The sequence below is a fragment of the Equus przewalskii genome, chromosome 12, assembly GCF_037783145.1.
Source record: "Equus przewalskii isolate Varuska chromosome 12, EquPr2, whole genome shotgun sequence".
Taxonomy (NCBI): domain Eukaryota; kingdom Metazoa; phylum Chordata; class Mammalia; order Perissodactyla; family Equidae; genus Equus; species Equus przewalskii.
The window spans coordinates 5265119-5277487 of NC_091842.1; the positions used below are offsets into that span (position 1 = coordinate 5265119).

Below are 12369 nucleotides of genomic sequence, written 5' to 3' on the forward strand. Positions count from 1 at the left end.
ATTTAAAGAGAATCATAAAGACTTCATAGCGAAGGTAAGATAAAGACAAAAAGCAATTGACGTTTCCTTGGGAGCCGCCGTGCCCGTCAGAGTCGGCGTTCTTTGACGTGGACAGTGTTAACACCGCAGGGTTTAATATTTGGCTTTTCAAATTTGTAGGAACACCCACACATACTTCCAGAGTGGGCACTTGTCTGTACGCTTCACCCGAACAGTTGGAAGGATCGGAGTACGACGCCAAGGTAGCATTTGTTGCTTTTTCCCCTTTTCCTGGACTTACTCTGCGGTCATAAGTAACAAAAAGTACCAAATGTGGGGTGGAAGTTGCAGTGTAGAGGTGTTTTTGGAGGTAACTGAGAATGCTAGGGTATCTATTTCATCGAACTGCCACGATAGGAAGCCTCACTTTTCATCTGAATCTGACTGCATTTTTACTGTTTCTAAATCTGTGGGTGTCACAACTTCTTTTTGAAATGAGCTTTTTAAAATGTCACTGTACCTCAGGAAGCTAGAATTCATAGAAGCCTGTTTTCAGCCTTTCATTCTCCTGTTTTCAAGCTTAGGTAAATAAAAGCCACAGGGAAGTATGACACTTGAATTTTCAACCCACGCTGTTTCTTGAAGAAATGTTCAAATAAATCCTTTTCTCCAAATAACAGCCTAATAAATTTTCTTCCTTTCGATGACTCATTCAGCTTTTTAGTGTTTGGGAAAGAACTGCCACAAAAAAGACCGTGGCTGCTCCTAACATCCTATCTAGTAAAGACTCCTAAAAAATATATTTTTAGGAAAAGTAACACAGATTTTGTTAAACTTTACCAAGAATGTTTAACTCTGAGTGGAGGCAGAGATGAGAGTTGAGTAGGCCCCAGGGACACTGGCACCGACTCACACGTCAGCTCCCTTCTCTCTCAGTCTGCGCCAGGCTTGGATCTTCAAGGAGTGGTGGAGACCGTTGTGTGGTAGTGACCGCTGTGGGTGGTGGCACTATTCCTGCCCCTCACCTGGCCATCAGTCCTTTGTGCCCGTGCATGCCTCTTTTTAGTGTTAAAGAGATGGCGATTGTGACAGCACCTGTCACCTCTCAGTGCAGAAGATCTAGCTGGGAGACACTTGCCTCTATGAAGGACGAGCCAGCCCGCTTTTCCCTCTGTTGTCGAGACTGTAAATTGTCCTTTCTTAGGGACGGTGCACTGACTTGGAGCTGCTATTCTCACTTTGTATTTCACTGCTGAATTACCCTTTCCCCGTGTTTTTCCAGTCAGACATGTATAGCTTGGGTGTCATCCTGCTAGAGCTCTTCCAGCCATTTGGAACCGAAATGGAGCGAGCAGAAGTTTTAACAGGTTTAAGAACTGGTCAGATACCTGAATCCCTCGGTAAAAGGTGTCCCGTACAAGCCAAGTACATCCAACACTTAACGAGAAAGAACTCGTCCCAGAGACCGTCTGCTCGTCAGCTGCTGCAGAGTGAACTTTTCCAAAATTCCGGAAACGTATGTACATTTTTTTAATGCTGGGGAAAATATGAAGCTTAAAATAGAACTCGATTAAATTGTGGATCATATTTCATGAAGAACAGTTGAGCTTAGAATAAGGTTTATGGAAACAATGTATTAAATGCATCCTCAAAGTTCCCAGTAGCACTTGTTTTCATAGCCCGAGGAAGCAAGATGACCGCTGCCACCTGTCTACTCTAGAAATTGCAATTACAGGCTTCACTTTCTAGCCTCATCTTGCTAAGTCAGAAGGTTTTATTTTTCCTTTCCAACCATGGTATATAACCTTTTAAAAATTATTATAATGTACCTACTAGTAAAAAGGAACACATACCAAAGGGTAAAGACAGCAGTAAATCTCAGGCAGTTGGAAGGACGGTGCAGGGACCGCCTTAGCCTTCTGCCATCTGTTAGCAGTCAAGTGTGTGATTCAGTCCCATGATCTGGTGCTGCCCCAGGGCACCCCGTTCTCTTCCTCCTTCCTGACACACAGTTAGAGTGCCAAGTATAGTTTCTAGTCTGCATATACTGGAAAGATGACTCATCCATTCTGTTCCTCTACAAACTTTTAAGATTTACCAAAGCTAGATTCACAGATATATTCACAGATTCTCTAGTGCTTTGCTACTCCAAGTGTGGTCCTTGGACCAGCAGCATCAGTATTACCTGGGAGCTTGTTAGAAATGCAGGATCTTGGGCTCTAGCTGACATACTGAGTCAGAATCTGCATTTTAACAGGATCCCCTAGTGGTTTACAGACACAGTGTTTGAGCAGCATGGCATTAATGCTGTGGTTCTCAAAGTGTAGTTTCCAGACGAGCGGTATTAAATCACTGGGTACTTGATAAAATTCTCAGGTCCGCTCCTTTCCCCCGACCTGTTAAAAGAGAAATTCTGGGGAGAAAAGGGGCAGTCACTTGAGCGTTAACAAACCCTCAGTGATTCTGATGCACACTAATTTGGGAATCATTTTTAGTAACTGTTTAGTTGATTTATCTTCTGTTTAAGCCTTATTAATTTGAAATAAAACAGTGAATTTTACTAGCTTGAATGGTAAACAGGTGTAATACATTTCGAGTTTTTGAAAATAGCAGATGTATTTGAAAATAAATTTATTTCCCTGTATGTAGTGGATTTTCTAACTCCCAGTTAAGATGGCTATTAGAGACCATAGTTATTTGGTATTTATGATAAGGATTTCTTCTGTCTTGTAAATGTTTTTATAAAATAGCCTATACACACCTCTGCAGATAAAATTTGTATATGGAGGCAGTCCTTGCCTTGCACGTTAGTGCAGGACTGTAAAAATGACCATGCAGAGCTCAGACCATGCAAAGGGATCTTAATAATTAATGGGAGAAGTTCCAGTTGTTCCATGAAGCTTTAAAAATGTTTGTCAAAACAACGGAATTCCCGGGGCCGGCCTGGTGGCATAGTGGTTAAGTTCGCATGCTCTGCTTTGGTGGCCTGGAGTTTGCAGTTTCAGATCCTGGGTGCAGACCTACACACTGCTCATCAAGCCATGCTGTGGTGGCGTCCCATATACAAAATAGAGGAAGATTGGCACAGATGTTAGCTCAGGGACAATCTTCCTCACCAAAAAAAAAATACACACACACACACATATATAATGAAACTCTCTTATTGTTACAGAAATATGTGGACATGAAAAAATTGTAAAACTATTATTTATTTAGTGCACTAGAATTGAGAAAGTTTTTTTTTTTTTTAAGATTGGCACCTAACTGTTGCCAATCTTTTTTTTTTTGTTTTTCCCTGCTTTATCTCCCCAAACCCCCCCAGCACACAGTTGTATATCTTAGTTGCAGGTCCTTCTAGTTGTGGCACGTGGGACGCCACTTCAGCATGGCCTGATGAGCGGTGCCACGTTGGTGCCCAGGATCTGAACTGGAGAAACCCTGGGCCACCATAGCGGAGCGTGCGAACTTAACCACTCGGCCACGGGGCCGGCCCCCGAGAATTAAAGTATTTTGAGAGTAGTTTGATCTGTGCCTGCCTTCCTCTTGTGTAACTCAGGATATTTTCAAAGACTCAAAAATAGCCATTTTAGTGCAGCTTAAAATTTTCTCTTTGCAGGTTAATCTCAACCTGCAGATGAAGATACTAGAGCAAGAAAAAGAAATCGAAGAACTGAGGAAGCAGATCAGCCTCCTTTCTCGGGACAAAGGGGTTAAGGGTGACACGCAGCCTGGGGGCATGCCCATCCAGCCTTAATCAGGCTCTATAAATGTGAAAGTGGACTTTAAAACTCTCAGCTAGTCAACTGGAATGTAAATTTTCAATCTTTATTAGGGTCTATAGATGGTGTAATACTTAGTTGTAATTAGTAAGCCTGTACAAGACTTACTAAAATGAACTTGTAAAAGTACCCCCAAACTGCTTTTTCCTTAAGTAGCTCTTTTATGACCTAGCATTTTGAACTTAATACTCTCAACTGAGCCTGTTCTGCTCGTTCCCTTCTCCCATCCCACAAGCTCCTGTCCCGGATTTCTTACTTTAATATTACAGTCCACCCGGTCTCTGAAACGAAAGATTTGGACAGCATCCTCGTTTCTTCCTTCTCCTTTGAGCTCTGCCTGTTGGCCACCAAGTCCTCCTCCAGGAGGCTGCTCTGTAGAAATCTCAGCACGCTCCCCACCCCATCGCTGCCCAGGCCAGGTCTGCACGCTAGCTGGACTGTTCCAGTTTTGACAGGTGCCACTCTTTCTCCCTCTTTCACATTGCTGCCCGAGTGAATTACTGGAAAGATGACTGATCAGTTCCCTCTCTGGCTCCGAGATGAAACTGCAACTTCCTGGTGCAGTGTACATTACACAACCTACTCTTTTCTCTTCACCGTCAACTTAGCATCATTTCAAAACTATGCCCTTTCAAAACTTTATATTTCTTGCCCCAAAGTGATCTCAAGTAGCTTGGCTCCGGGCGGTCCTGCCCCTGCCCTGTTTCCATGGTGTGGCTCTTTCTCCTTTCCTCCAGCACTCCACTCCTTGGCAGCCAGCATTCCTCAGAGGCAACCAAATGAAATATGCATTTTTGTATCCCCAAAAGTGCCTGCCACATAGCTGGCAGTTGTCATGGCATACTACACGCGATGGCGGATTTTAAATAAAATGAAAACCACAAATTATATGATGCTTTTATTGATGCTTGCCAACTGGCCTAAATAAAGACTTTGATTTCAGTATGAGTTCCTTTACCAGCAGGCGTGAAACACCACCACTCTTAAAAGCTAAACCCTTTAAAATCAGTTACTGAAAGTCCCTTAAGGAGCCTGAGGGCGGTGTTGAAAGGGGCCAGGTTCTCACAGGCCCTCATCCACTTCTCCACGTTGGCCGGCGCCGTCCCGCTGCAGCCTCCAGTCTGCTGGAGCACAGACCAGAGCACGACGTCGGCCACGGTGAGCTCATTCCCCACGAGCCAGGGGCTCTTCCCGAGAGCAGAGTTCATGGAGCGGAACACAGCGGCTTTTTCTTTACTGCTTCCCTCTTTGAGCTGAAGAATAGCTATATCTACCCAGCTGTCTATGAGGGTTAAATTGACAGCATTATGCTTCTGGCCAAACAGAGAGAACAAGAACCGTGCGATGTTCCCTTCTCCTTCAATGGGACACATCGTTTGGACACTGAACTTCATCTGAGTCTTCGGCACTGAAAGGAAAAAAACCCCCAAGTAACGTCAATGAGAAGTACTTGGACAACGTGGAAAGGGGCTTCGCTAATAACGTGAACTGGTGGCAAGGGAAAGTGTATTTTCAAGAAGAAAATCACAGTTTTAGTCTGCCTCCAAAACATGTAATATTCAAGAAAGTTTAAACTGTGTGTTTGAAGAGTGTCAACTTATGTTAATCATTTCTGGTCTCTGATTATGACAACTTTCACGCTAGAAGGGACCTCAGACCATCTACTGCAACCCCTGTGCCTAAGGACTTGGAGGATGAGGAGTGGAAGCCAGGAGTCCTGCCTCCCAGCCCGGGCTTCCTCCTGCCTCACAATCGCTCCATTAATGTGCAGCTGAGGGCCGCTAAGGCCTTAGAGGACGAACGACATTAACTCACTTCCGTCTGTGTGAACGTAAGCAGGAGAGGCACACAGCAGTGGGATCATGAATAAATGCTATCCCGCCATCCTCTTATGGCCATTTGAAAAGATAACGTCAATGTCCCTGGAATGACAGGTTTTGCAATGTGAGGGCAAGATGGCCACGATGGCCATTACTCCCCTGCTCTGGCTGGAGAGACAGGATCCCCCCTAAAACTGTGCTCTCAGTCAGAGACCCTCACCTTCTTAGGGGAAGGAGGGCCTTTTGGGTCAAGATGCATCTGCATCCCTCTTCTGGAACTACCCCCCGAGCTTCCTAGACTTTTAGATCATTTGACCCGACCAAGGTGGCTGAAGAGTCTGTATGTATAGGACATCACTGGCCTGGCCCCCTGCTGCCACTTAGTAAAATCAACGGGCACATCTCATGACAGAGTACACAGGTCTCACCCAGGCCCCTCTACTTACCGTTCTTCCAAATGAGAGTAAAACCCAGCTGATACTCGTGACGGGGCTGTTTTCTAGTCTGCTCTCCAAAGCACTTGAGAAGGTTTTCCGGCACGCTCTTGAGCGCTGAATGTGTGTGCACGGTGGACAGGACCCTGTAGTGGTCACAGAGCAGCTGGTGCAGCACAAGCAGGGAGAGGGGCGGGGAGGCAGGGTTTGCATTGATGACGATGTCTTTCAGCGCCCCGTAATCCTGGGGGAGCAGACCCAAACAGGAAATAACAAAAACAGCAATTCGTGGGTAACTGCACCAGGTGCTATCCTTAGGCCACCCCCCCCGCCGCCAACCGGGGTTATTTGATTGAATCCTCAACTCCCATGGGAGTTGGCACTGCCGTTCTCCCGCCTCAGAGCTGAGTCCTGGGAGGTAAGTCGCTATCCAGGGTCACCCTGCCCAGTAAGCAGGGGAGCAGGGATATGAGCCGATTCCAACCCCTGACCCCTGGATTGCCGCCTCCCAACAAATAAGTTGATTTTACTGTCAAATCAGTAAAATAACCTATTAGGAATGAGATTTCTATTTGTCCCTAAGTTAAAAAAAAATCATACATGCAGTTACTCCATTTACCAAATCTTTAACACGTGACAGGATACAGTTTCTATGTCACTTTGTTTCACTGAGTTGTGTGTCAATGAGGAGTCCCTTGAAAAAGGGTCTTGGCTCAGTTATCATTGGTGATGGGAGGTGGGGAGAGTCTAAAAAAATGTGTTAACTGAAGGGCCAAAACATACTGCCTTTTTAGATGCAGACTTTCTCTCTATCCATTCACTCTTCTTTTTTTTTTTGGCTGAGGAAGAGTTGCCCTGAGCTAACATCTGTGCTAATCTTCCACTGTTTTGTATGTGGGTGGCCGCCACTGTATGGCCTCCAACGAGTGGTGTAGGTCTGTACTCGGGAACTGAACCCAGGCCGCCACAGCAGAGTGTGCTGAACTTAACTACTAGGCCATGGGGCCAGCCCCTCTATACCTTCACTCTTAATAATGAATCAACTCATACAATGAAGGCCAAATTCCTTGGCTTTCTCTACGCAGCCTGCCATAATCTGGGCTCTAGTCTTGCTACTCCTGACCGATGCCCTTCGCACTGAGGTATGATGAATGCTCTGCGATTCTCTGAACGTGTGGCATTACTTGATGCTGTGCCTACTGAGGTATGGAAATTCATCTTAAGCACCATGTGCCCTGGGAAGCCTTCCCAGCACCGAGACAGGCACAACTGTGCGTGATCAACTAGATGGGCTTCCTAGGGGTCTCACTGGGTCCTGGGTGCATGCAAACATGTACCAGATGATGAAGGAATGCGTGAGTGCCCAGGTACCGAGGTTACCAAGAACTGAGCCCTCGCAGAGACACTGCAATACCGCCTCCACTTTGTAGGTCTTTAGTACTTTCTATCAATTCCAGAGGAGGGTACTGGCAGGGATTCTTGAGACAAACTCTTTTGCACCCTCAAATAAAAACCACTTTGTTAATAAGACATTCTTCTTTGCATAGCAGATTGGGCCCTAAATTAGATGAAGCCTGCAGAGTGATCATTAAAGGTGGCTGATGCAACTTAATTTTAACACAGCAAAACACGTCAAACCCGTCTGAAATCTGAGACCGACTGGCTTTTAGTGATATGTTTCGGAAGGACTGGTGGAACTTTTGTCCCTGGGCAGGCTACTCTGAGAGTCAGGGTTGACTCTGCTGAATCTGAGAAGCACTGAGCAAACAAGCTAAGGTCTGTTTGTCCAGGGCGCGGAGGCTGCTGGAAGGACGCCCAGCATTCTTGGGCCTGTGTCACACGCTGCCTGGAATGGTGGGACGCTGTAACACTTGACTGCCTTCTCTGCCCGTGGGTCCTCCCTGCTCTGCACTGGGTCTGAGAAGTCATGAAGCGGCTTTAAAGCTTGCTTTGGCTTCACTCATAGCTCATCAATCTGTTCTGTGCAAAGGTACAAGCATTTAGAGAAGAAAAAAGATGCTCTTTGCACCACCTTTGGAAACTAGAAAACCAAGGCTATGATGAGGCTAGCAGAGTTTTCTGACACGAGTAACAACCTAGCGTGCTGGTGTTCTTTAGCTTTCCAAATGCACTGACCTTTCCCAGCACGGAATTTAGGTCCACTGCGTTGGTCGATAAAACCGTGGGCTCATCAGCCTGGATTATGTTGGTTACGTCCAGGTCCGCGTCCGGTGTCTGAATCATCTTGGAGAGACCATCAACTGCAGCTTTCAGTTCGTACAGACGTTTTAAAATATCATCTTGGCGGGACTCAAGAGCTTGAAGAGACGGGTCAGACGCCTCCTAAACAAACCAACAACAAAGTGTTCATTTCCTCTAACAAAGGGGAGAATTATGTGAGATCTGTCCTTCCTCTGTTTAAATCTGATCACTTGTCTTCTACTAATTCCATGAATTCATCGAACTTCCCACCTTTTCAAAGAAGACATAAAATACAGAATCATCTCATTTTTTCCACAGCCCAAAAGGTCCTACAAATCAATCCTCAAACGCTTTAAAACCAATAAAAACATGACTGAAAGCCACTTGGAAATAGTATGACTCCTATTCAAGTAATTTAGTCTAGGAACAGAGAAGGAGAGAAAATGAGCGCAAACTGTTTTTTCATTCATAATATCAAACTAGTTCAAAATACAGCGCTTAAAAGTGGAAAAAGTTGGAGGGGGCAGTGAGAATGTAATCAATAACTTAAAAGGAGAGCACCTATAGATTAAAAAAAGGTGTCCTTTGGCTTGGAAGCATGTCCATGGGGTCAAACGATCAATTCCCCAAATCATTCTCAAGGCAGTACAGACTCTCATACCTTAGAATCATCTAGAACTTCTTCACTGCTGAAATGTATAACTTCCTGAGTAGGGAATGCTTACATCCTTCATTCACTGAATCTTTGCATCTTTCTGGCCTAGTAGTGACTGGTACATATTAAGTTGCCAATTATATAATGTAAATAATATTTATATAATAAATCTCAAATCTCTGTGGACTTCCTTTAAAAGGCAGTAACAAGAAACCTGTGAATAAAACACACTGTACAACCTACTTTCAGACTCATGAGCCTCCACAATAGATAATCCATTTTGAGTTGAGAGAATAAATACATAAAGCATGAGTAAAATGCTCCTGTCTAGACAGAAAAGTCAAAAATATGACAATGACCTTGAATTTATTATAAACATGCACTCACGATACAATGTGAGTACAGGAGAAGAATTTGTTTACATTTGTGTGCAGCTGAGTTTAAAGCTTTTACGAGCACCTGTTCCTGCCCTCTCACGCAGATCCGATTCATCACCAGGTGCTGTCAGTTTTCTGGAATCCACTGTCCCCGCCGAAGTCCAAGACACCGTCATTCACCTGGCCTACTTCCACTGGTCACCTTGCGCCCATTCTGGTCCACCCCTCCAACCCATCCCGATGATGGCAGCCAGAGACGAAACAAACGCAGATGCGGTCACTCCTCCCTCGTGCTAACCTCTAAGGCTCTTAGGTTAAAAAGCAAAGCCCCTAGCCTGGTTTGGTAAGTAGCTTGTATGACTGGTCCTCTGGCTGCCTCCTCTCACATACTTCTTCCCCTTACAGCTCTGTGCTGTCGCCACGCTGTCCTCTGCGTTCCTAAAACACACTAAGCCTCCACCTGCCACAGGACCTTTATTCATTCCGTTCCGTCTATGGGCAACACTCCGCCCTCTTCTCTCATCTGGCTAACCCCTACTTACCCTAGAGCTGAATCACCGCTTTCTCACCTCTCCTCTCCTGCTGCTCATGTTTAAGACCAAACAGCAAAAAAAGGTAAGATGACTGAGCTCTGGGTGGAGCAAAGACGACGACTTCAGCATGCCGATAAAATAATCAGGTGCTGACCGGAAATAAGTCTGAATGCAAGATGGGTGGGAGGTGGTGCCACCACCTGGCTAACAGCCTCACGTGACTCAATGACAGCCCTCCTGAGCGAGACGTCCAATCTCTTTAACCAGCCTGTATTTGCTCATTGTTTGTGCACAGCCTTGCTCATTTCTACAAGTGGCAGCAGGGTCCCTGCCCAACCAGGGGCGAAGAATCACCTGCCGGACTCAAAACACCAGTCAACACGCCGTGAAGAACGCCTGAAACACACACTGCGTATGTCACGCGGTCTGCGCCTGAAAGCTCTGGCTCAGCTTGATCTAGCCCCTCTCCAACTGCGGGACGAGGAAATGCTCCAGATCTGCTTGACCTGTTATACCTTTTAACGCTGGCCTGTTCTTCTCCTGGCTCAGGCTAGACTGTGACTTGGCATATTGTGTTTATCCACTTGTTTTATTTTATATGTATTTAGAAGCAGTGTATTCTTTGTGTTGCTCTCATTTACCCTGGATATGCTGCATTTCTCATTATCTGTCTGTTCACATTGTTGTCGTCTCCTAGAGAAGTGGGACTGGGTGTCTTCTAAGACAAAAGTTCACAGTTAAAAGCCCAAAGGAAGTTAGGCAGCAGACTAAAAAAAAAAAAGGAGTTGGTCTCAAATGAGATGCGACACTCTCCACTCTGGGTTTTTATTACGGTTCCATGGGACTGGCCAGTTGAGTGAGGGGCACTGGACCACGCCTCCATGGGAGTCTCTAGTTGAAGGGGCACTGGACTATGCCTGCTATTCTCGTATTAGCTCTGCAATGAGACAACAGTTGTGTCACTTGGTTTCAAACCAATCTAAGCACCTCTCTTCCAATCCAGGCAGAAAGCTATTAAGATAAAGTGAAGGATGACACGAAATGGGAAAACAGACCATGGAAGTTACCCACTCACTCATCTTCAGTCAGAATGGACAGGTTTCTCCTGCTGGACACTTTAAGACGTGTATTTGCAATCAATAAAAAAGTGAAAAGTTTGAGCACGTACTTCACAACAGAGGCAATCAAAATGACCACCAAACATGAAGAGGTGCTCACCTGACTCAGAAGTCTGGGAAATCTAAAACTATATTAGGATCCCAGTGTAAAGTAAAGTAAAGTGGAGAATGCAAGCATCAGGAATTCGTATATACTGCTGGTGAGAGCAGAAACCAGTATAACCACTTTGGAAAGCAATGTATCTAGAAAATTGCAGACAGACCTGCCCACTGAGCCAGCCAATCCCATCGCTTAGTATCTACCCTATGCCTGCTCATGTACAAGAATACTCACGGCAGAATTATTCATACCACCCTACAATGGAAAACCAGTTGATGGCCATGAGCCGGGGGATGGACAAATCCGTGGGTACAGTCATGCGAAGGAAGAGCAAGACAGAGGAGAGGACGAACACCTCGTTGTTAGACCAACAAAGCGATTCTTAAAATCACAAAGCAGCGCCCAGACCCAACAGGACACGAACTGCATGCATCCACTGACATCAAGACCACATGGTTTGGGATGCATACTTAGGTGGCAAAATAAGAGGGAAAAGCAGGACATCATGACCACGGAAATCAGGACTTTGGGGGGGAGGGGATGGACTACGAGTGAGGCGCTGACATGTGTCAATCAGGGTGGGGATGACAGTGGGGTTCGTTATATAATTCCTTAAATTGTGCATTTACGTGTTATCTACTTTTCTTGGGAGGGAAATTTCCTAAGAAAACAGTTTAAATAGCCATAAGCGAAATTAAAATAGATACAAGATGGATAAGTAGATAAAAGTTAGGGTCACTCGAACTGGCGGGCGCGTGAAGCCAGGGCAGGTGGCCAGGCCGGTCCCCACGCCTTGTCCGAGCCAGATCGGGTCCCATGGTCCGGGCTTGGAGGGACCCCGACCTCTAGTCCTCCAAATCGACGGGCCGGGCCAAGGCGCCTGAGCATTGGGCGGGGGTGGGGGTGGGGGTGGGGGGGGCCGCGCGCGCAGCCATGGCGCCTGCGCACTAGACGGGTGGGGGACGGGGTGGGGGACGGGGTGGGGGACGGGGTGGGGCCGCGCGCTCCTACCTGCACGTGGCCCACGTCCGGCGCGGGGCTGCCGGTCCTGCCGTGCACGTTGGGGAGCCGGTACATGCAGGTGGGAAGCTCTACCCGGAGAGATGCGCTGCCTTCGTGATAGGGCTTTACCTGGTACATCGGCATCTTGGGAACCAAAGGAGGCAAGGTGGCGGGTGAGGGACTGAAACGTTCAGAAACCGTCCAAGGCCACGACAGACTGCGACGACCGCCTTTCCAACCCAGCTGCGGGCGTTCGGGAAAGCGCAGACCGTGTGCTCTAATTGGCCCGGGCTGTCTCGGCGTCTCGGCGTCGACCTTTCCCACAACCAATCAGCGAGAAGGAGATACAGGAAGCGTTTGCCTCTCTATC

The 12369-nt window shown here is 46.5% G+C and overlaps 2 protein-coding genes and 1 long non-coding RNA gene across 7 annotated transcripts in view; 2 read left to right on the forward strand and 1 right to left on the reverse strand.

Moving 5' to 3' along the window:
* The window catches only part of EIF2AK1 (eukaryotic translation initiation factor 2 alpha kinase 1), a 28892-nt gene extending 24246 nt beyond the window's left edge, over nt 1-4646 (forward strand). For both annotated transcript variants that reach the window (XM_070566248.1, XM_008527550.2), the window contains exons 13-15: nt 160-242; nt 1262-1495; nt 3596-4646. In XM_070566248.1, coding sequence (XP_070422349.1) covers nt 160-242; nt 1262-1495; nt 3596-3733 — 455 coding nt within the window. In that variant the 3' untranslated portion in view covers nt 3734-4646. The remainder of the gene's footprint in view (nt 1-159; nt 243-1261; nt 1496-3595) is intronic.
* On the reverse strand, nt 4644-12259 carry AIMP2 (aminoacyl tRNA synthetase complex interacting multifunctional protein 2). 4 transcript variants are annotated; one of them, XM_008527539.2, is made up of 4 exons: nt 12129-12259; nt 8149-8355; nt 6025-6256; nt 4644-5166 (listed from the first exon to the last, which is right to left on the reverse strand). In XM_008527539.2, the coding sequence occupies exons 1-4, from the start codon at nt 12141-12143 to the stop codon at nt 4742-4744; spliced, it is 879 nt and encodes a 292-aa protein (XP_008525761.1). In that variant the 5' UTR covers nt 12144-12259; the 3' UTR covers nt 4644-4741. The 4 variants fall into 4 exon arrangements, with proteins under 4 accessions (XP_008525761.1, XP_008525759.1, XP_070422352.1 ...); XM_008527537.2 differs by having other exon boundaries at nt 12009-12256; XM_070566251.1 differs by lacking the exon at nt 12129-12259 and adding an exon at nt 9789-10142.
* On the forward strand, nt 9351-11725 carry LOC139074697 (uncharacterized). The gene is made up of 2 exons (XR_011524335.1): nt 9351-9589; nt 10075-11725. It is a non-coding gene; the product is annotated as an uncharacterized lncRNA (long non-coding RNA).
* Nucleotides 12260-12369: the final 110 nt, after the last annotated feature.